General features: G+C 35.7%; 1 protein-coding gene across 4 annotated transcripts in view; it reads right to left on the bottom strand.

The window, feature by feature from the left end:
• LOC113038178 (transcription factor COE1) overlaps nt 1-20,405 on the bottom strand; it is a 122,237-nt gene that overhangs the window by 30,583 nt on the left and 71,249 nt on the right. For all 4 annotated transcript variants that reach the window (XM_026195426.1, XM_026195427.1, XM_026195425.1 and 1 more), the window contains exons 7-9: nt 10,547-10,628; nt 8,683-8,824; nt 1,733-1,863 (exon numbers count right to left, since the gene is read on the bottom strand). In XM_026195426.1, coding sequence (XP_026051211.1) covers nt 1,733-1,863; nt 8,683-8,824; nt 10,547-10,628 — 355 coding nt within the window. The remainder of the gene's footprint in view (nt 1-1,732; nt 1,864-8,682; nt 8,825-10,546; nt 10,629-20,405) is intronic.

The raw sequence follows: 20,405 nt of genomic DNA, 5'->3' as shown, positions 1-20,405 counted from the left end.
AAGGGAACTACGTGGCTCTTGATGGGCCCCCCGTGTACGGGGGTCACGGGGTCAGGAGGTAAAGGTCACAAGGTTATGAGGTCCACAGGAACCGCTATAGGGAGATTTCAGCACAGTGTATTGAATCGGTACCAGATGTAGTTCATTACACACACACACACACACACACGCACACAGTCATTAGCTCGTTTAGCACTTAGCATCAGCAGATCAAAGAGGTTAGCTGAATATGCAGTGGGGAAATTTGTATCAGGGTTGGTGCTTGATGAACACTCAGTAGTCATGAAGAGTGGCGGTCTGAAGTGAAAATACTACAAAACACTCCAGATCAATGTGTTTGTGCATGTGATTCGCCACCACTGATTTGAGCGCCTTTAAAGCCGCCGCTATTGAGCAGTTAGCCAGCGTTAAACAAGCTGCTCAGTTTCTTGTACAAAACAATTGAGCAGCTACTGAATGTATTACATTTCTTAATCACTTAAGCAGAGTAACTAAATCACCTGCATAATGTCGGCCTAGCACAACACTAATGTATTCTGATAGGACAAAGGGTGTCATTGACAGCTTCGGGAAAGGTGACGGATGTAACTGCATTAAGCTAACAACACTGGAGGACTTTTATTAACATTGTATTTAGGATATAATTTACACTAAACTAAATGTAGACTATTTTAACTTTTACTAATCAAATTTTTATAATATAATCTTAATAACTGACAAAAGGTAACTGATTGGCCGCAAAGCAGTCATGACACAAGCGTGGATTCATTTTCAATGACTCCACAGTCTAAAGGGTAAAAAACTAAATTATTCTGGTAATATCATTTTTTTTCCACATGCACGTTTATGTAGTGTCTTTACCTCTTTCTTAACCTATCACTATTTATTAAAGAACTTGGTTATGTGATAATGAAAGCATTGTGGTCAACAATATTTTTAAATTTTTTTTTTTTTTTTGGATGTACATATAAATATGCAATATGGATGGCAGGATCTAAAATCATATATGTGAAAGCTATTTTCCTACCAAAAATTATGAGATAAAAAGTAGAAATTATAACAAAAATGATGAGACAAAAAGTTAGCCTATTTTTCAAGCTGGCAAAATTTTAGCTTACAATATGTACATTTCTAGTTGTTGTTAGATAATTATAACTTTATCTTATATGACTTACTATGTCAGAATTTTGACTTTTTATTAATTACTTTTTTAATTACTGACTTTTTCTTTTATCATAATTACAACTTGTTATAATTGTGACAATTTGTTATTTATTTATTTATTTAAACATATTCATTATTTAAATATATTCATTTATAATATGTGGACCTCACTACACAGCTTTAGCAACATAAATATCTTTAGGAAATATTGTATTTATTTTATGTATATTTCTGTACTTCTGTACTTTTAGAGTCCCAAACCTAACCTCAGTCTTAACCAATTTTATACATTTTAAGAAATAGACAACTAAATTTTAAGGTGACAATGATTTTAGTTTGAAAGTTTCTAAAGTTTTAAAGTTTTATACATGTGTTTAAGTTTTAGATGTTGGCAATATGTTAATAATGTATGTTTCATTGTCAGTGTAATCTAATCATACAAATCTATAAGAACCATGCTTTGTGTATAAATGCCTATAATTACTAATGCGATCACACTGTAGCGACAAGCCGTGAGAAACAGCAAAGTTCAGCTGGACAGATGACAAAATACGACTTGCACACTCACCTCACTCCAGACCAGCATGGTGCCGAAGATGACCTGCAGCCCGTCAAAGAAGTTGTCTCCGATGATGATGACAGTAGCACCTCCTGTTGTCCAGCCTTCACTGGGACTAATGGCTTTGATACAAGGTGCAGCTGCTTCCAGAAACACCACAGGACCCATTTAAACAAAAGAGAAAAGTGAAAATGTGCTTAGTTTAGTTATCCAACATTAGCATTACTTGACCATGATTACAGGTTTTGTAGAGAACTTCCTAACATTCAGGATCAACATTAGTGCGAGGGTTGCAGATTTCGGGGTTAAAGGTGCCACTCGAATGCAGTTTAAGGGAAGTCTTGACACCTCTCAGTCTCTTATTTCAAGGCCAAAGCAGGAAACCAAAAACACACTAAGAAAGCTCACACAGCTGGATTCAACTAAGAGTCCCATACCACAGGCACTGGAAAAGTGTCGGCGGTTTTCACAGCTCTCGTAGCACACATTAGCCGTAAAAACAAGGGATCACTTACACCAAGAATTCTTATCCAACTCTATATGCCCGAGCTGGCACATCCATACTTTGAGGGCACAGTAAGGAAATGCTTGGGTTGTAGCAGAACAGTGAGACATCGCCTCAAATCATGGACAGGACTGCCAATAGATTTACTCTTTTACAGCAAGAAAGATGCAAAAATAAAATACTCAATACCTCAGTGTCCAGTATGTCCTATTGTAATTTAGTCACAGTTGATGATGAATTGCAATGTCTATAGTGTTGATAATATTTCATCATTTTAAAGACAACATTAAAATGATTGGAAAAACTTTTTTATCATGGTTTTATCATTCACGTTATTGTTTTCCCCTGGACCCAGACTCTTGATTTGACTCTTGAAGTATGAAAATGAATCATAAATATGTAAATTTGCATGTTTGGTTACACTATATTTTTAAGGTGTCCTTGTTACAGTGTAATTATAAAAAATATAACGAGTAATGTTAATTAAGAACATGCACTTTATATATAACTAGGGCTAGGGTTTAGTTAGGGTTGATTGCTTATAATTATGCATAATTTACAGTTATTACTATAGTCAAAACAAGTAAGAAGTGTAACAAGGACACTGTCTCACCATGTTTTATATAAACTACAATAATCTAAACAAAGGGTTTTTTTTAAGTTTAAAAAAATATTTCTACTGCATGTCTACTGTTAAGTTTTACAGTATTTAACTTCCAATTAAACTTTAAAATTTGCCTCAGAAAAGACAAAAGAGATTACATTTTATTGTAAAATATGTGTAAAATGTGGTAGAAATGTGACATTTCACATAAATAAATAAATATTGCTATTATTATTAGTAAGATTGAACACTAGTGAGACTACTGAGAATGTCAGCAGATCATGAGTAAGATCGTAAAGTGTTATTTGGTTAAAAATCCACGGGCAAACTGTTTATCAATTCTTCAAGTGTCCTAAGAGTAGACATGACCATTAAAGTGTGGTTGTATGTCTTGGTGTAAATGAGGTGACCTTAGGCCTCCTGCTGTAGGAGACACGTGTTTTTGTCACCGGGCGTCGAGGTACAGTGGCTCGTTTAGCGTGTTCTGTTTGTTGCTCTCCACGGCGGCCGTGGATCAGTGGCTGAGTGAGAAAGGGACCACCACGGAGAAAGGTCAGTTTGCTTATTAGAGCTGTCTGCTCCCCTCCGAGACGCAGAGTCTCGTGCTAGCAGGGGGCAAAGAAAGCAATTTAGCGGCCGGCATTTACCTGCATTTTGCTCCCAAATGCCAAAGCGTCACTCACTGTAATGAGATATAAAGAGACGAAGGGTTGTGAAGGGCCAGCGTGACTGTTAGATCCACACACTGTGAGATGCAGGTCAGGTAAGATATACTGTAACCTTGCGAGCCTTAGATGAGCTGTTACAGTGAACATGAAGAGTGGAGCAGTATGAGAAACATGTCAGCGGTGCCTAATGATCAGACACATGAGGTCCAACAAAACATTTATGAGAAGCACAAACAATGATTGATGCCTCAAATAAATATTATTTTCAGCACTGATTTTATAGGTAAATCTGTAATAAATGTATGTGTATATATATATATATATATATATATATATATATATATATATATATATATATATATATATATATATATATATATATATATATGTATATATATATATATATATATGTGTGTGTGTGTGTGTGTGTGTGTGTGTGTGTGTGTGTGTGTGTGTGTAAACATTTTTAATAAGTGCTAACAATGATTGTAATGACTGAAATAAATACAAAATTTTATTAAAAAAAAATGTTTTTTATTTAATTAAAATAGTATAATACATTTCATTAATATTTTTTTTATTCACCATTTATTTTATTTATTTATTTAACATCTACTGGAATGATTTAAATGTGGTCCAATTTGCAGTCTTTCATGTCCTGAACATGTCATGATCATTTATACTATTACAATGATTCATTCCATTATTATTATTATTTTCTATCATTTAATTAATGAATTATTATTTTTGTTTTATTTGTGATTACACAGTGACTATATATGGATATAGTAATTAATTAAAACTAATTAATTTTTAAAATTAATTAAAACTAATTAATTTTTAACTAATGATTTAAGTATTATATAATGTAATTATATCTGTTAAAGTAATAAATGTCAGTCATTTGGAATTTGGAAAATAATCCAAATAAAAATATTTAAACCATTTAGAAAAAAAACACATCTGGCCTCTCAAATACAAAGGCTTGCCACAATTGTGAAATACCAATCATTTGGTTATTACATTTCAAAAACCTATCATATTTAAAATCTCGAAAGGCAAAAAGCTTAATCTGTGGCCAATATTTGAAACCCGCCTTTTGTAATTTGAAAAACATCCCTAAATCCTAATCACAAACAGCTTTAGATTACGGAAAAGCACAACTTCTCATGTTCCGTAAACACATGTTAATCTTCTCTTTTTACATGTCATGCTTGTGTCAGACACTAGAAAAGAAAGAAAAGCAGACCTGGAGGGTGAAATGAGACATACACGCACACACTTTGGCGTTTGGTTGGGTGGTAAAGTAGGGAAGATGAGGTGCAATCTGTGGCGCTAATCTTGGCGTGAGTGGAGGTTTTTGGCGGAGGCTGAAATGGTAGCTGGATTAAGCAGATGGAGACGCATGAATCCATCTGATAGGATTAAACTTTCTGTGGCTTTCTCTAAGCCATCTGCTCACCATGCTGCTCTGACACAGACACACACATACACACACACGTTTAATTTACAATGTAAAAAGTCTCTCTCACACACACACACACACACACACACAAAACCAAAAGACAGGGGTACGAACACAGGGCAAAGCACATCTGAGCAATTTCACTTGATCGACACTGTACAGCACAAAAACACAACAAAGATGACAATTTTAGGATATCCCTATATGTGTCCTCTCATGTCATAGTATATTTGATGACAATTAAACTAACCATTTTAAAAGATGATATAATGATATCACAATTGGGAGAATATGGGCTGCATTTTCAAAAGATTTCATTCAAATAAATAAATGAATAAATAACTATCACTATTAGCATTGGCAATTGATTTTGAGACATTGTTCTGTGGTACTTGATTTTTCTATTACTAAAACATTCCATGCTATTTGACAAAACTAGAACACTTCTATAAAAAATAAAATAATAATAATTATAAAAAATAAAAATACAAGAATACTAATTTTAGACACTGCATAACAGGACTAACTGATTATTTAACAATTGATAGATATAATATTATTAATATTAATTCCCGAAATAGTTATGAGCAATAATTTGGATAAGGGAGCTTGGCTGTAGCAACACCAGGGTTGTGTTTTTTATTTGTCTCTCTGTTAATATATTTAAACGTTAATATAATATATAAAAAATAACTTTTGATATTAGAGTAAAGCCAATTTGATTTAAAACACGTTAAAAGTAGAAACTAAAACCACAGAAGCTACACGCTGAATTTAAATTCACTGCCCACATAAGGTATATAGCACATTATTGCACACCATGGACAGATTGCATCCCCTTTCCACGTCCCTAGGGTCTGTGCTTGGTGCTTTGGGACAGAGAGACTGTCTTCCACTGGGATGCGCTCAGCTGAGCCATTTTTCCTGTTTTCCCTTTCTTATAAACTCATTTAATGCTGTATGTTGGAGTATTTGGGGTCACACACCAACCTCCAGCTCCAAGAGATACATACATCCACCCAGTTGTTGTTATCGGAGTTGCACTCATTAAGTTTATTCTAACTGCTGCTCTTTTAATGAAACATTTCAGACCTGATCTGAGGTCAGTTTGGGACCTATTAGAACCTCAACCATGATAAGCCAAATTAATGTCATCCCGTTGCTCATAATTCAATCTGCACCGTAATAAACAATGCACAATTAAATTACAGCAGTTACATGCACTTATCAACAGTGGGAAAAAAAATTGATTTTTTTCACCAATTTTCTGAGCCGCCAAACAGGAAAATGTAAATTTAACAAGCACCATGAAATAAAGTTGTGGATAGAATGGATGTCCTGAGCTTGTCCATCTGAAATGCAATAAACTGAAACCCTAACCAAAAAAAAACAAAAACAAGAGGCTTACTGTCAATACAAAAACTGTAAATCTGTACTTTCTGTCTTTCATCCAAATGCAAACAGACCTCTTGATATTGCTTGATGCCGCCAGAACGCGGCCACAAACCCCAAGAGACCATCACAGCTTATCACACCATATTCATCCACAACCCTAAATCACCACATCATATGTTCTGTTCTTCCATTCAGATCCAACAAATTTCCCTGGACATCTAAATCCTTGACAGGCTAAATGGGACACTGATTGGATTGGTCAGACGTCTAGATAAATACTTCAATAGTCTTTGTAAAGCATGTCGTTGTGGGCTTGGTCTTGTGCAGATGGGCTCCGCGAAAGCTAACGCTAAAGCTAAACTCCAATAAGAGAGTCTACAGCCATAAAACATTCCAATAATAAAAACCACCCTATTTCTGAATTTTTTAAGAGCTTTAGCAAATGAGGTAGAAATGGAATTCTGAGACAATTTTTGTCATATATTATTCTACTTTCAAGTTATTATTCGAGTTCTCAGTCGTCAGTAATCCAATGTGATGGATGTGGTGTCAAAAGTGGGATTTTTCCACTGCATTATGTCAGGAGGATTTAAAGGTGAATGTATACTGACAATGCTAATAATTCAGAGTGTGCATTAAATCATTAATTTTTTAATAACAACGGTATGCTTTTGCCATGTCGGTCAAGAACAAAGAGGCCTAGGCATGGACAAAATAAACATTTGAGAGTTGTAACAATCACAGAAGACACCAGAATGTTTTTTAAAAGGCATAGGTTTATATTCTGCAGCCATTTGTAGGTATCCAAAACCATAATGGATGAAATTGAGTAAACTCATTCAGTCCCATAATGCACCTCGACAGTGTACAACCAATGTGCGCTGAACAGTTGGCTGCTAGAAAATACCTATGCACAAATGAATTTCCACTCATTTTCTGACTTCAGTCTCTTATTTTTATTCACTTATTCAATGTACATATTAGTAAAGTAATGTAGGAAATAGTGAGTGAGAGTATACAGAAGCCAAACTTAAAAAAAACGTAATTAGCACTTTAGCACGAGATGGTGGATAAAGATAGTCTGACTATAAATATATAATTAATTTAATACTGACAAGCAATGAAATAGTTTGAGATTGTTCTTTACCCAGCATTGTACTGTGTATGTATTTTGGATAATCATGCTATTAGCTTAGCAATATGCTAACAACAAACTCCACTGGAATCTCCGTCTAAGAAACAATACCTCAGAGTACCATATAAAAACCATAGTACATGAATTTCCCTTATTAAAATTAACCATGGTTTATTGTAGTAAAAGTGTAGTAACCATGTTTCTTGTGTATTGATTACCATTTGTATAACCACAGTTTTACTACAAATACCTTGGTTAAACTATGGTTAGTGTAGCAAAACCATGGTTAATTTGTGTTTATCACGGTCTAACTACCATGTTTTTTTGGTTATGTTTTTAATCATAGTTAATTTTCATATGGGATGCTAATCATCAGTACCATGGAACAGTAGATGTCCCATATTTAAAAATCTGTGCTTTTGAATTTGATGTATCTGGCTCAGTGCATAATTTTTATCCTCCGCATTCAATTAAAACCTACCACAGTAATTTCTGCAGATGGAGGGATGGGTTAAAGGAAAGAGGGAGGGCACAGGTTAGTGCTTTAATTAATCTCTGCTTCATCTTTTACTCTCTCCGCACCACTGGAGAAGTGACTTAAAGGGCCAAAGCTCACAGACGGCTCCGACAGCTAAGCGCTATCTCTCAGCAACTCATTCACACATACTGGATGGAGTTTAAGATTTTGTATCAACACACTATTAGTAAAATGTGGACTTGTGTGTGTTTTGTCAGAGGCTTGCGGAGGCTTACTGCATATTTCATCACAGCATAATAAAGTGTGAGTCTACATGATCTGTCAGGGTCCCTGTTCACAAACTAGCCAACCTCATCTTGCTCCTTCCGATGCCATTTATCGTTTTTTTCCTCTTGCAAACCAATAGGGACAGGATGAGTAGGCAGAAAAGACTTTGTATTTTGAATCAGTTTGAAATGTCTGTTTCATTAAAATGCGTTTTTCCATTCCAATGCACTATTTTTCCAAAGTCTTTCTGTGTGAACATGCAATAGATCGACCGTATGACCGTTGCACTAGCATCTTGCCTCTTTGGGAGCACAATGACTCCTTCTGTTTGAATGGCCCCTAAGACATCCCAATTCCCAATTAGAAGCCAATTCAATAGAAAGATGTAAATGCAATTCCATTTGTCTGCTAAACTCTTGATGATCCATCCGCAGTAACTCACCGTGCTCCAGATATGATGGCGTTCCCTCCGACGGGTCCAGTCGCCGAGCTCTTCTGCCATGTTTGGAGTTGTTGTGCACGAACATGTTGTCCGAAACAGCCAGAACATGTCCTTCTACACTCACAGTCGTCGACACAACCACCTGTAAAGAAAGGTAATGGGAATAAATGACAAAAAAAAGAGTTGTATTTTGTCACTTTGAAGGAAAGTGTCAAATTTTTCTCCCACTACTGGCAAAAACTGGAACTGAAGCCTTACCTCATCAGCGGTGCCACGATTAAAGCACTCGCAGTCTCTAAATATTTCCATGCTGTACACTAATTAACACCGCATACAAAACACACTTCTCCGCCTTTCCCACAATGCCCCGCTCTCTCTGATTGATTGTTGATAGAGGTTGGCTCGGATTAATTAAATTAAAAAGCGTGCAGTACTTGTGCGCCCTGAGACAATGCGAAGAACGTAATAAGTGCTGGAGGTTGCCATTATGAGTGGCACAAACAGGCCCTCTTAATCTGCAGAGACCCCCTGGTACCCCACACACTGTAGAGCCTCTTATTTCAATTGCTGTTGAGCTTTGAGAGGAAATTCCACCTCTTCAAAAAAGAAAGGACTTGGTGAAGAGAGGTAAGTCTCTAAGGGACGTGGCTAAGCATATACTTACACTTTTGTTTTATTCTCTCTCCCTATCTATCTACATCATTCACTTTTTTTTTTTTTACTCCTCATAGTCCTTGATGTTCAGAGGTGGGATTCCTTTTAATATATCAATTGTTGCTCCTAGACAACAATGAAATAGACATTAGAGAAACAGTTAATTCAAAAAATTGTATTAACCTAGTGCACTTTTTATGATGGATGGATGCACTTTTTTGGGCTTCAAAATCTCAACACCCTATTCACTGCAATTATAAAGCCTGAGAGAGACAGTATATATATCAGAGATCTTAATATGAGCTCAAACTTCTAAAATCAAACTTCTAAAATCACATCTACGGAAGCCAGTTTCCGCCACTGAATAAATTTTGACTTTATTACTTGCATTTGTTAATCTATATCATGCAGTTATGACTTTTTAACTGCAGATGATGCAGATGATTAGTTTATAGACAGAACTATACAGATAGCTGCTGAGATAATATCTTACTTCAACAATGAATACTGATTCAAAATGGGCTGATATTTTGGAGTCAACTCCATAAAACCTATAGGTAGCTTTGACTCCAATTCAGACATTGTGCTAACTAGATATCAACTTATTCTACTAACAGAACATCAGCAGAAAAGAAAATAAGACCAGAGCTACAGGCTTTAGGCACCACCACAATGACAACCTTTGTACCTTTTTGATCTAAAATAGTTTAATAAGAAAGTAAACAAAGTCTATTCTTGTTGTTTTAAAGATTCATGTATAAAGAGTGTTAGAAGAGTGTGATTGTGAAAGCAACAAGGGTCAAATACCAGTGAATGACTGGAGGTCAAGGTCTTGTGTTTCTTGCAGAGCAGTGATAGGTTATTTACTCAATGTCTCACACTCAAACACACTCGCACTGTGTGAGCGACACTGTCGTGCAATTATGCAGAGTGTGTTTACAGGCTCAGAGCCAGATTTGAAATACCATCAAATGCTGAAGAGAGTAAAACTGCATGCAGATAAAGGAATATTTCACACCACAAATAATAATTAATGAGAGCACAATTACCCCCGATATTCTACACTGGTATACCAAAACATTCAGAACCAGACCAGATCAGCAAAAGCAGACTAAGAGAGCTGGAAACACTGAGTTAGAAAGATGGATGGAAGGAAAGTGAGCATAAGTAATGAACTAATGAATGAAAAGGTTAAAAGCTAAAGGTTTACCTGAAAGCGCCGCATGTCCCGTGGATTCCCTGCATTCTTCAGGCAGTTCTGATTGCATTTCAGGAAAAACTTGAGAAAAAATCTGCAAAAGAAGGAAAATGATTGGTTAGCGGTGGACTGAAGGAATCCATTGAATGTTCTGAAAAGCTTAAACAGAATAGACAAACATTTAAACACTGTAAATATGCCTGCTGACCAGTTCAAGTTCACCGAACCTCTAACAGTGAAATTAGACAGATCCAATTAGGACCAAAAATCCTGATTCTGATGCCACAGGAGAACCTTTGTAAGCTCCACAAAGATCTTTTGATTCTAGTTCTTAAGAAAACATATACACTGGTACCTTAAAGATCCCTTTAAATAGTTTGATGAGCGCAATTTTCTTAAATGTTGACATACTTCATGTTAAAACGGCAACTAGTGGTGGGACATATAAAAGTCTTTGTCTTTTTATAGCACTAGCACACTTGAAGTTCATTTTATAAACTTTTAGAAGTACAGTAGTTTATCAATGACATTAAAGTTAACTCTTTACCATGAGAAATATATTTACTTTTTTCCAAATATATTAATACTTTTGTCCAGGTGATGAAATATCTGAATAACCCCATACTACATGAAAGGTTCTTGATTTAAAAAAGGTGTACAACATTTTTAAAGAGACTTTTACACATCTCTAAAGTTCAGTAACACAAACACATACACAGACAAACACACACAGCAACAGGCAGTGTGCTGAAATGTGGAGCGCCCATCTGTCGTGCAGGGAAACGCTGCTAACACACACACACACACAGAGTCCCATCCAAACAGAGAAAATCATGTCTGTCTCTCATAATCATGGTAAGCAGAAATCGGGCACATTCATGGGCACTAGCACAAACCCTTCACTCACAGACTGGCATTAGAGCTGTAACAGCACAATACCAGCTGCTCTGACTGGCACACAAACAGTGTGTGTGTCTAACTGGATAATGCCATGGCACATACCCGTCTGTCAGGACCTTTTTTTCTCATGCATTTCTCTCTTGCCTCTTTGTTTGCAATTCTGTCTGTCTCTTTTGTCAATATGACACTGAATGTGTTAGAAAATGAATCAGCTATTCTTTCTAGAACTCTGTTTCAAACACACCCACGATTGCTCCGCTCCAAAAGCATCGTTGCGACACAAAGGCTGTTCCAAAAGATTGCTAACTTAATTATGCTGCCTGGTAAGACACCTCATTTTAGCCAAATTTCGAAGGCAGTGTCATGTGTAGCCTTTACAAAGAAATCACTGTTAAAAAAGATACTCATAATTCATTCAAATCTGTCAAGAATGTGCAATTTGTGAATTAATTAAAAGTGAAGTTAAGAAATCTGTTTGCAGATGCCACTTAGTTTTAATATAATGATACTCTCGCATAAAGTGTGACTTAAGTGTTTAAATACACTTAGATGTGCATTTGTGTGTGTATATCCATGTGCTTTTATATGAGTCAGGTTAGGCTGCTTAATACTTTTATCCTAATGTGGCCCGACGAGCACAGTTATATGGCAAAGAGCACTAAGGTGTGTGTGTATCATCTCATGAACACACACTCACACACTCGCACTCAGTTCCATAATTGAAAGGACCTTGCTGTCGTCTTCAGTTAAGGGCACTCCAATGAAGGCCAATTACTAGAGGGGTTGAGTGTGGAGCTGTACTTACTTTCACGAGCTAACAGTGAGACACCTGTGACCTCTCTAGAACAGATCACAATACACCACCGCTGATGAACACGGGAGAAAAACACACCGAATCAAAAAAGACCCATTTTAATTCAGGGTCTTAATTTATGCACATTCTGTTGCCTTGATCGATTATTTATTTTTTTTATCAGTAAAAGCGTAATTAATTTATACAATGACTTGTATAGCCTCTTCTATGATTAGTATGTTTTTTAATCATTTTTCTTTGTCATATCAAATAATTGGTTATGACAAGGCAAGGCTAGTTCAGGTTGTAGGTCACATCTGGAACATGAACAACACGGTGAATAAACACTCAAGGAAAAAAAGAAAAAAAAAGAAAAGTGTGGCAAAGAATCTACTAGCCATGTGCAAATTTGTAGGTATTTATGGATGCGATTTACTGTATGCTTTGATAATCATACGGAATATTAGCCAGATGTAGTTTATCACAAAAATGCAATTTTCTCAGCTTTTTGCTGAAAATTATGCATTTTTATGAAACCTACCAATATTCAAGTGTTGATAAAAAAGAAAGCTTTAAGCTAGAAAATGTGTTGATTGTTGTTGTTTAAAAGTAGAGGCTCTGATCTTTATTTTGATGTATTGCATATTCAAATATTCATACAGCAATATATCCTGGAGTCCATGAAATTTGTGTGAAAATCATCAAAATCGTTGACGGTGGCTGGCAACTTTTAAAAAAAATGCTGGCAGTGAAAGAGTTAAGAAAAGATCATGTTCCAGGGAGATATTTAGAAAATTTCCTACTGTAAATATATGTCAAACTCAATTTTTGATTAGTAATATGCATTGCTAAAGATTTGGACAAATTTAAAGGCGACTTCAAATTTTTGAATTATTATTATTAATATATATATTTTTTTTTTTTCACCCTCTGATTCCAGATTTTCAAATAATTGTATATTGTCCTATCCTAATGATGGTAGTTTTATGTGTCTATAGTGAGTATAATTTAATATAGAAGGACAGTATGTTGAAATGGATCACAATGGTATAATTTAAACACTCATGGCACACTCATGGAGTTATTTCAGGGCATTAAACTGGATTGGTTGACGATGAAAAGAAAATAGGTTTTTGCATTTCCTGAAATTCAGCAGGGCTGATATCATGATGAGAGAAGCTTTTGCATGAGCTAATCTAATTTGGTTACTAAATGCAAAACAGCGGCCATAGCTGCCTGTGCCATAATCCTGTATGGTGCGAGCCACACCAAGAGTAAATGAGCCCATGTGAACAGCACAGCAGCATAAATTATTCACGGGCTGAGATGGCAATTATGGCTCTGAGCACAACCAACATTAATATTTTATGAGGGCTAACGCACACTTCCAAGTGAATCAGAAAGAGAGAGAGAGAGAGAGATTGGGAGAAGTGGGTCTTCCCTATCCACTTTCTTTGTATTTTTTTTTTGAGTCTCTCTCTCCTTGAACTCACTCATTTGGGCTCTTCCTCTCTCAGCCTTACCAACTTATCTATTCTGCATGATTTAAGTTAGACCATTCACTATTGCCCAAATCCCAAAAAAGAGATTTAAGTTGTGTTATTACACGTTTATAACATAGTAATAAAGCAGTTATATAATGCATTAACTGCAAGAATTGTAAATTTCTGAGCATTTACACATTTTTGTTTTATAACACCGGCATGTGTTCATAAAATGACATGCTAATAGAAATTAAACAGGAGAATTACATCTAAATTTGTTAAATACTGTAGAATTGGCTTCTGATGTAGTGGTGAGAATTCAATGCTGTGTCAATACTGTCATGCCAAGAGAAATACTCTGCATATTCTTGTGTGAGTTTACATATGTGAGTAATAAAAAAAGAGGTGATTGTGTTTTATTTGTCATTTTATGTTAGTTAAAGTGAATGCAGATCAGTGCACCCATATGATCCCACCTTGTTCTCTAACACACTGTATACTCTTAAACTGACCCAAAATTCGAAATTATTCCAATATCCGTTACTAAATAATATCAGTGTTATAAAATAGTCTGTAATCTAATGAGTGAAATATCACCTATATCACACATCATGTGCTAAAAGTCATCAATAAATAATCTCACTGAAAATTGTCATCATTTACTCTAAACCCCTTTGACACACAGTTTGCAAATCTCATTCTCTCTCATAAAATAGGTTGGGCCAAGTCTGATGTCACTGTCATGAAATATCATTGATTCTACATTGTCAGTGTGTCAAACCTGGTGTAACGCATTTTGACCAGCCGTATTTTAATGTATGGAGATCATGTTGAAATTTTTTGGTGCTTTTTAAAAAATTTCGGTATTTGACAGCTCCTTGCTACTTGGGAAAGAGCAGCGGGAATATTTCTCAGAACATTTCCTTTGTGCTCCATGGAAGAAAGCTAGTCACATGGGTATCGAATGACATGAGGCTGATTTCATTTTGCAATTAACTATTCCTTTAATGCCAGTTCCATGACTCAAAAGGGTGTGACACGATTACTAGATGTGATGTCACTCAAATGATGATGTCATGCCATGATTAAATCACTGCTTTGGATCAACTCACTCGTAACTCTTGCTATTATGTTTTTAGATGAAATTTCTCTCGCACTCAGTTTCAAATAGGCATAAATGCAACACAAGCCGCAAAGAAACTACACAGAAAGAGAAAATCACACGGGAGCATCATTTTACACAAGCAATCCTTAATATGCAGGACTGGTAATTGCTCACCCCAGTGTGGGAACAGAGAGCTGTCAATCAGACTGAGAGGTCCCTGGAGATATGGAAATCAAGTTGATGACTGGTTCACCTGGATCATATTCATGCTTATATTCTGTGTTGTAGGCACAGTTATTCTATAATACAAGACGCCTTGTTGGACGGCTGAGTTCAACTACCTTTTTTGTGGTGTTTAAATAACTACTTGAACTGGAAACACAAATAGATAATAAATTAGCATGTTAATAGTTTGTAATTTTGTTGTTATTGTTGGGTTTCAAATCCCTTTGAGGGATCCTGTCAAGCCTTTCAAAACATAGAAACAGTATTTTCAGTTACAATAATCCATCAGTCAAATCAAAAGATTAATATAATTTTCTAAGCAAATTATAAATATTTAAATACATATTTAAAACATTTATTTTAAAATACAACATTTTGTACAAATATATGAAAAAAAAAAACAAATACTATAAATATGAATACAGTACTTCATGAATTAAATGGAACTATAAACAACATTTTCCAAATAATTAAAATATTTGTAAATCTATAATAAAACATTTTTAAAAATATTAAATAATAACAGATACTTGTTGTTGTTATTATATTTAATAACAAATATTAAATACATCTAAATATTTATAAATATTAGTCAAAATGTTTTAAATGACACAAAGACGGTGTACTCAATATCAGTACTAAAGAGAGACTGGTAGCATCCAACTAAATACTGGTTCTTTTAACATCCTTATTACAGGCAGCATCTTGCATTGACCCAACCGGAAATGAACCCTTTAGCCAAAAGCATACACACAGTCCATACTTTCACCTGGCAAGAAAGATGACCTGACCTCTGGAAACCTTTTTGACAGAGTCCCCAACAGACCAACCCAATGATAGAAATAGAAATAGAGAGAGAAAAAAAGAGCAGTCTGAGAGAGAAAGGAAAAGAGGAAGACAGGTCTCCTTTAGTGTCTATTGTAAAAGGCTGAAGGCAAACAACTCAATAATTCATGAGAGCAAGATTGATTTTGGGGGCTAGCTCAGAGGGTCGTGGGGGGGCTGGTGTGGTGGTCTAGCTGGGAAATCATTAGCCCAGCTAACACACACACACACACACGCACACACAGAGGCAAGGCTGATTAACGGTTAGCAGGGCTGGGAGGGTCCCGTACCTTGGGGGCTGGCAGATTTACTACTTTTGTTTTCTTGCACACAAACACTGGCTTTATACCTCTTCTTTGTCTGTTTGTCTTCTCTGGGGAAGTGAATTGAGTGGTGGGTTAGACCAGGGCAAGAGACGAGGAATAACAGATTCAAGCAAACTGAGAGTGAGAGTGTTTGTTTGGCTAATGGTTGTGTTGATTCTTTTTTTTTTCTTCATGTCTCGTGTTCAGTCTTTTATTTTGAATTTATTTAGACTCTTATTGCGAAAGTCTCTCTTTTTGGGTCTTTGCTTTCAGTTTCTTGTGTTATTCCATTAAGTTTTTTGTATATATATTGTCCTTTTGTCTGGCTGACATGTTTAAATAATCATATTAATGAGATTTACGAGTTTCCTTTCCTTCGTTGATGCATTTCCCACTGAAACAGGAAGTTTGGGAGGAACATATTAAAAGGCCATTTAAAGCCTGCTAGCCTAATTTAACCAACAGGTTTTTGTTTGTGTGACAGCCATAAGGGTTAGGGTTAGGGTTAGGGTTAGGGTTAGGTATTAGGTAAAAGGACCTAGTATTAGCGATCATTTGATTGGACCAGAAAATTAGATACGTCCACAAGTGCAACATGAGTCATCAATATTCTTAGCCTTTTTTCCCAAAAGATACTGTATTTATTATTTTTTAACACATTATTATTATTATTATTTACAACAGATTTTGAGTTTACCTAAATTTTGATGAAGTTTGCATATTTAATTTCACTACTTTTCCTGTTGAAGCTGCTTTGAAAGAATCTGTATTGTATGCAGCACTAGATAAATAAAAGTGATTTGACTGTTCAAATCATGCATTGAAACTAATCACTGAAACTAATAAACTGCACTTTTTGGGGGTTTTATGTATCTCCACAAGGATCAAAAAATATGTCTCAGATAGAATGTAAAATATTGTATCTTGTTATTGCACATCTAGCAATCATTACAGAATTGAAACAAGTCCCTGCAGTGTACACAGAGCCCAAGTCTATAACACAAGACGGCTAACCAACTCTACGCTCCAGGCATGTGAACGATTTTCTGCACGTGTCAGCAGACAGCTTACACAACGCTGAGAGGCACTTTCCCATCTCCACCAGAAATTGGCTATCATATGTCTCTCTCCACATATCAAAGGCGTAGATGTGTGTGTACAGCTGTACAAATGCTCGCCAGATTCACATAACACCCTGAATATGGATGTTTCCACGTCATTCTTCTCGCAAATATCAAAAGAGCTTGAGGTGGCGTCTGATGAGACACACTCTTTTGTCATCGCTGGCTCCAGCAATAATTCATAGACAGCACATTGAAGTCGAGGCACTGGGAACTCATTCTGACAGCCACTACGTCCACATTCTTCCACCTGTCTTATCCTGTCTGCAGCAGAGACAAATAAAAAGCCACAAGATGGTTTCCCAGGTTTCCAGATGATGACCACATTCATGGTCCATCTGATCAGATTTGGCAGGGGTTTGATTTGCCAGAGAAGAGAAGGGATTGAGGCTAGTCATTCAGATAAGGAAAACATGGTACGAATAATTGAGAAAAAGTAAGTCCTTACACTCTGCCTAAACCAGGAACAGATAAAAAAAAAGTGTCTAAAATTGAAAATTCCAAATTAGGAAAATTCATGGGGCTGGGTATTAACATGTTCCCAAAGCTCCCCATTCTGTTTTTGATTTGATAATATAGTGATGACAACTTGATGCTGATTCAACAGGTCAATGGATTGGATCAATGTTTTAGTCTGATTCAAAAAGTAACTCTAAAACACAATCTTTTTGAATGCTTCATTGACCGGATTAACTTGGAGTCATTTAAAAGTTGGGCTACAGTGGATGTGATGTATGTTTATGATTCACTAAAAAGCCTATGCTGATAAGAGTTACTTTGTGAATCAGACTACTCATCTCGTCCTGTGATGTTATTGCGTGCAGCCCGCAAGGACACCACAAAATATAAGTTTTCATGCAACTAAAACACTGGAAAAGATTAATTGATCATTCTGAATTGATTCTGATCATGAGGAAATAAAAATGGATTAAATAATTTTAATTTCATTATTTATTTTTTGTTTCGTGTTGAACAATTCACATTCCAGTTTAACGTCTTGCTTCAAATACGTTGATTTCCAAGCTGCCATCTCACAATTACCATAATTCAGATTTCTGACTGCAGCATAAACCTCAAATATGTTTATATTGGATGTGATTTTGTTGCTTCACAACATTCCACAACTTCATGCTGGAAACTTGTGTGAAAAAGTGTTAAACTAATCCAAGTGTATTTCAGCAGCACCCATATAAACTTAAATGTACCTCCACTATTTTAAAAGTAGAAAACTGACATACATCACGAGATTAATACATGCGTAAACATACTCTACACAGCCATACTGGGAATTTTGAATGTTTATTCCATATTATGTTTGATATTTCCTTGGAATTAACTCACCAAGTCAAATTCCTCGTAAATCTTTGAAACTTACTCTTTTCTGATTCTAATCATGTTAACAAAATCTCCTAACAAGTGCTTTGATTGGCATTAGCCGCTTACGACTTCCACTCACAAATCCCTCCTTTGGCTCCGTCTCTGGTGTGTGGACTCAGGTTCGCTCTCTCTCTCCGCTCTGAACATCTGCTCGCTGTTGAACTACAGTTGGATTTGCCCATCTAGCTCCAAGAGCGCTAGTTAATTAGTGGATGGAGATTAGGTGGGATAATAGACAGGGAAAATCTCCTGATTATCTCGCAGAATCCCGGGAAAGAGTTGCATTATAGCGGAGATGCCATCACCTTCTTATTTGTGTCTGGTTTAATTACTGAGTATGGGTCACATTGAGAAGTGGCTCTGATAGACGTGGGATATGATCAGCACAGCTGAGGACCATTTTCCGGTGGCTAAATAAAGAATATTGCATAAAGGAGGGAGCTTCCAGAGAAAGTTTACGTAAAAAAAAAAAAAAAAAAGATGAATAGATTTGGTTATAATTGTGAGTCCATGCTTGGTTTATTGTTGGCAAATGTTTAGGTTCACTTTAAATGTGATTGGAATACACATGGCCATGGTTAAAAATGGTTTTACTGTCCACGTTCCCAAAAATATAAAGGTCAGTTTCCCACACTCAGATACTGTTTAGCCCCAGTCATAAATATGGCCAATGAATAATCATTATTATGCAATAAACCAGATCTAAAGCTGTGTGTTTTCAGGAAAGAGGCCCAAAAAAAGAATGGGTCGAGGATTGGAGCAGATTCAAGATTCTAACAGACCAAATTCAGCCAAAAAGCAATGCAGCCTATTAAAGGGCAATTGAGAAATGCATCTATGAAATTCTTTTTTGCTGAAACATAATTAGTATGATGACAAGTAACCCCTATATGTTCCCTGGGTAACAGTACAATTATTGTAAAACTCTAAACAATGAATAAAAATGGGTACAAAAGCCTGTGTTAATAAAAAGGCTTATGCAAATCTCTATTCTTTGCATTCATCTAATTTGTTAGCAGTGTTTCACTGCGCAGCCTGATGTTAGAATTCTCTTCTCTTTACCCCCTTCTGCGCAGTTCATTATAAATGGCCGTGAGGGAAGCGTCTTTTATTATTTACAGTATTTACTTCAGGGGAAGTCATGGCTTGTGTCATATTTATCTTGCTGAAAAACGGGCTGAGGAATGCACTTCACCCCCTTTGAACACAAGGAAATGTAGCGTGCTACTGATACAGCTCATGTTGAGTATAACTCAGTAGGCAACATCCAGAAGATTTGTCTCATTTAATCTGATTGTTCACAGAGTTTTGATTGTCCACAGTTTTGTCTTCCAATAAATATTTATAAACATTATTAGAAAGGCATTTGTATTTAAATACACTAACATTAAAATGCATAACCATTGAAAGGTTGGGGTTAGTAAGATTATTTAAATCTAAAAAAAGGTGGGGGAGGTGAATATTTATATTCAGCAAGGACATATTAAATAGTTTAAAAGTAAATTAATTTATAATGTTGCAAAAAATATTTATATTAAATAAATGCTTCCTTTTAAACTTTCTATAAATCAAAGAATTATGAAAAAAGTGAAAAACTAAAATATTAAGCGGCACAACTGTTCAATACAATAATAATCGGAATTGTCTCTTTAAAAGCAAATTGGCAAATCAGGATCATGTGACACTGGAGCTGGAGCTGAAAATGCAGCTTTTCATTACAGTAAATAACTACATTT

This window comes from Carassius auratus, chromosome 21 (assembly GCF_003368295.1).
Source record: "Carassius auratus strain Wakin chromosome 21, ASM336829v1, whole genome shotgun sequence".
Classification (NCBI taxonomy): domain Eukaryota; kingdom Metazoa; phylum Chordata; class Actinopteri; order Cypriniformes; family Cyprinidae; genus Carassius; species Carassius auratus.
This window is presented reverse-complemented; position numbering and strand designations above follow the sequence as displayed.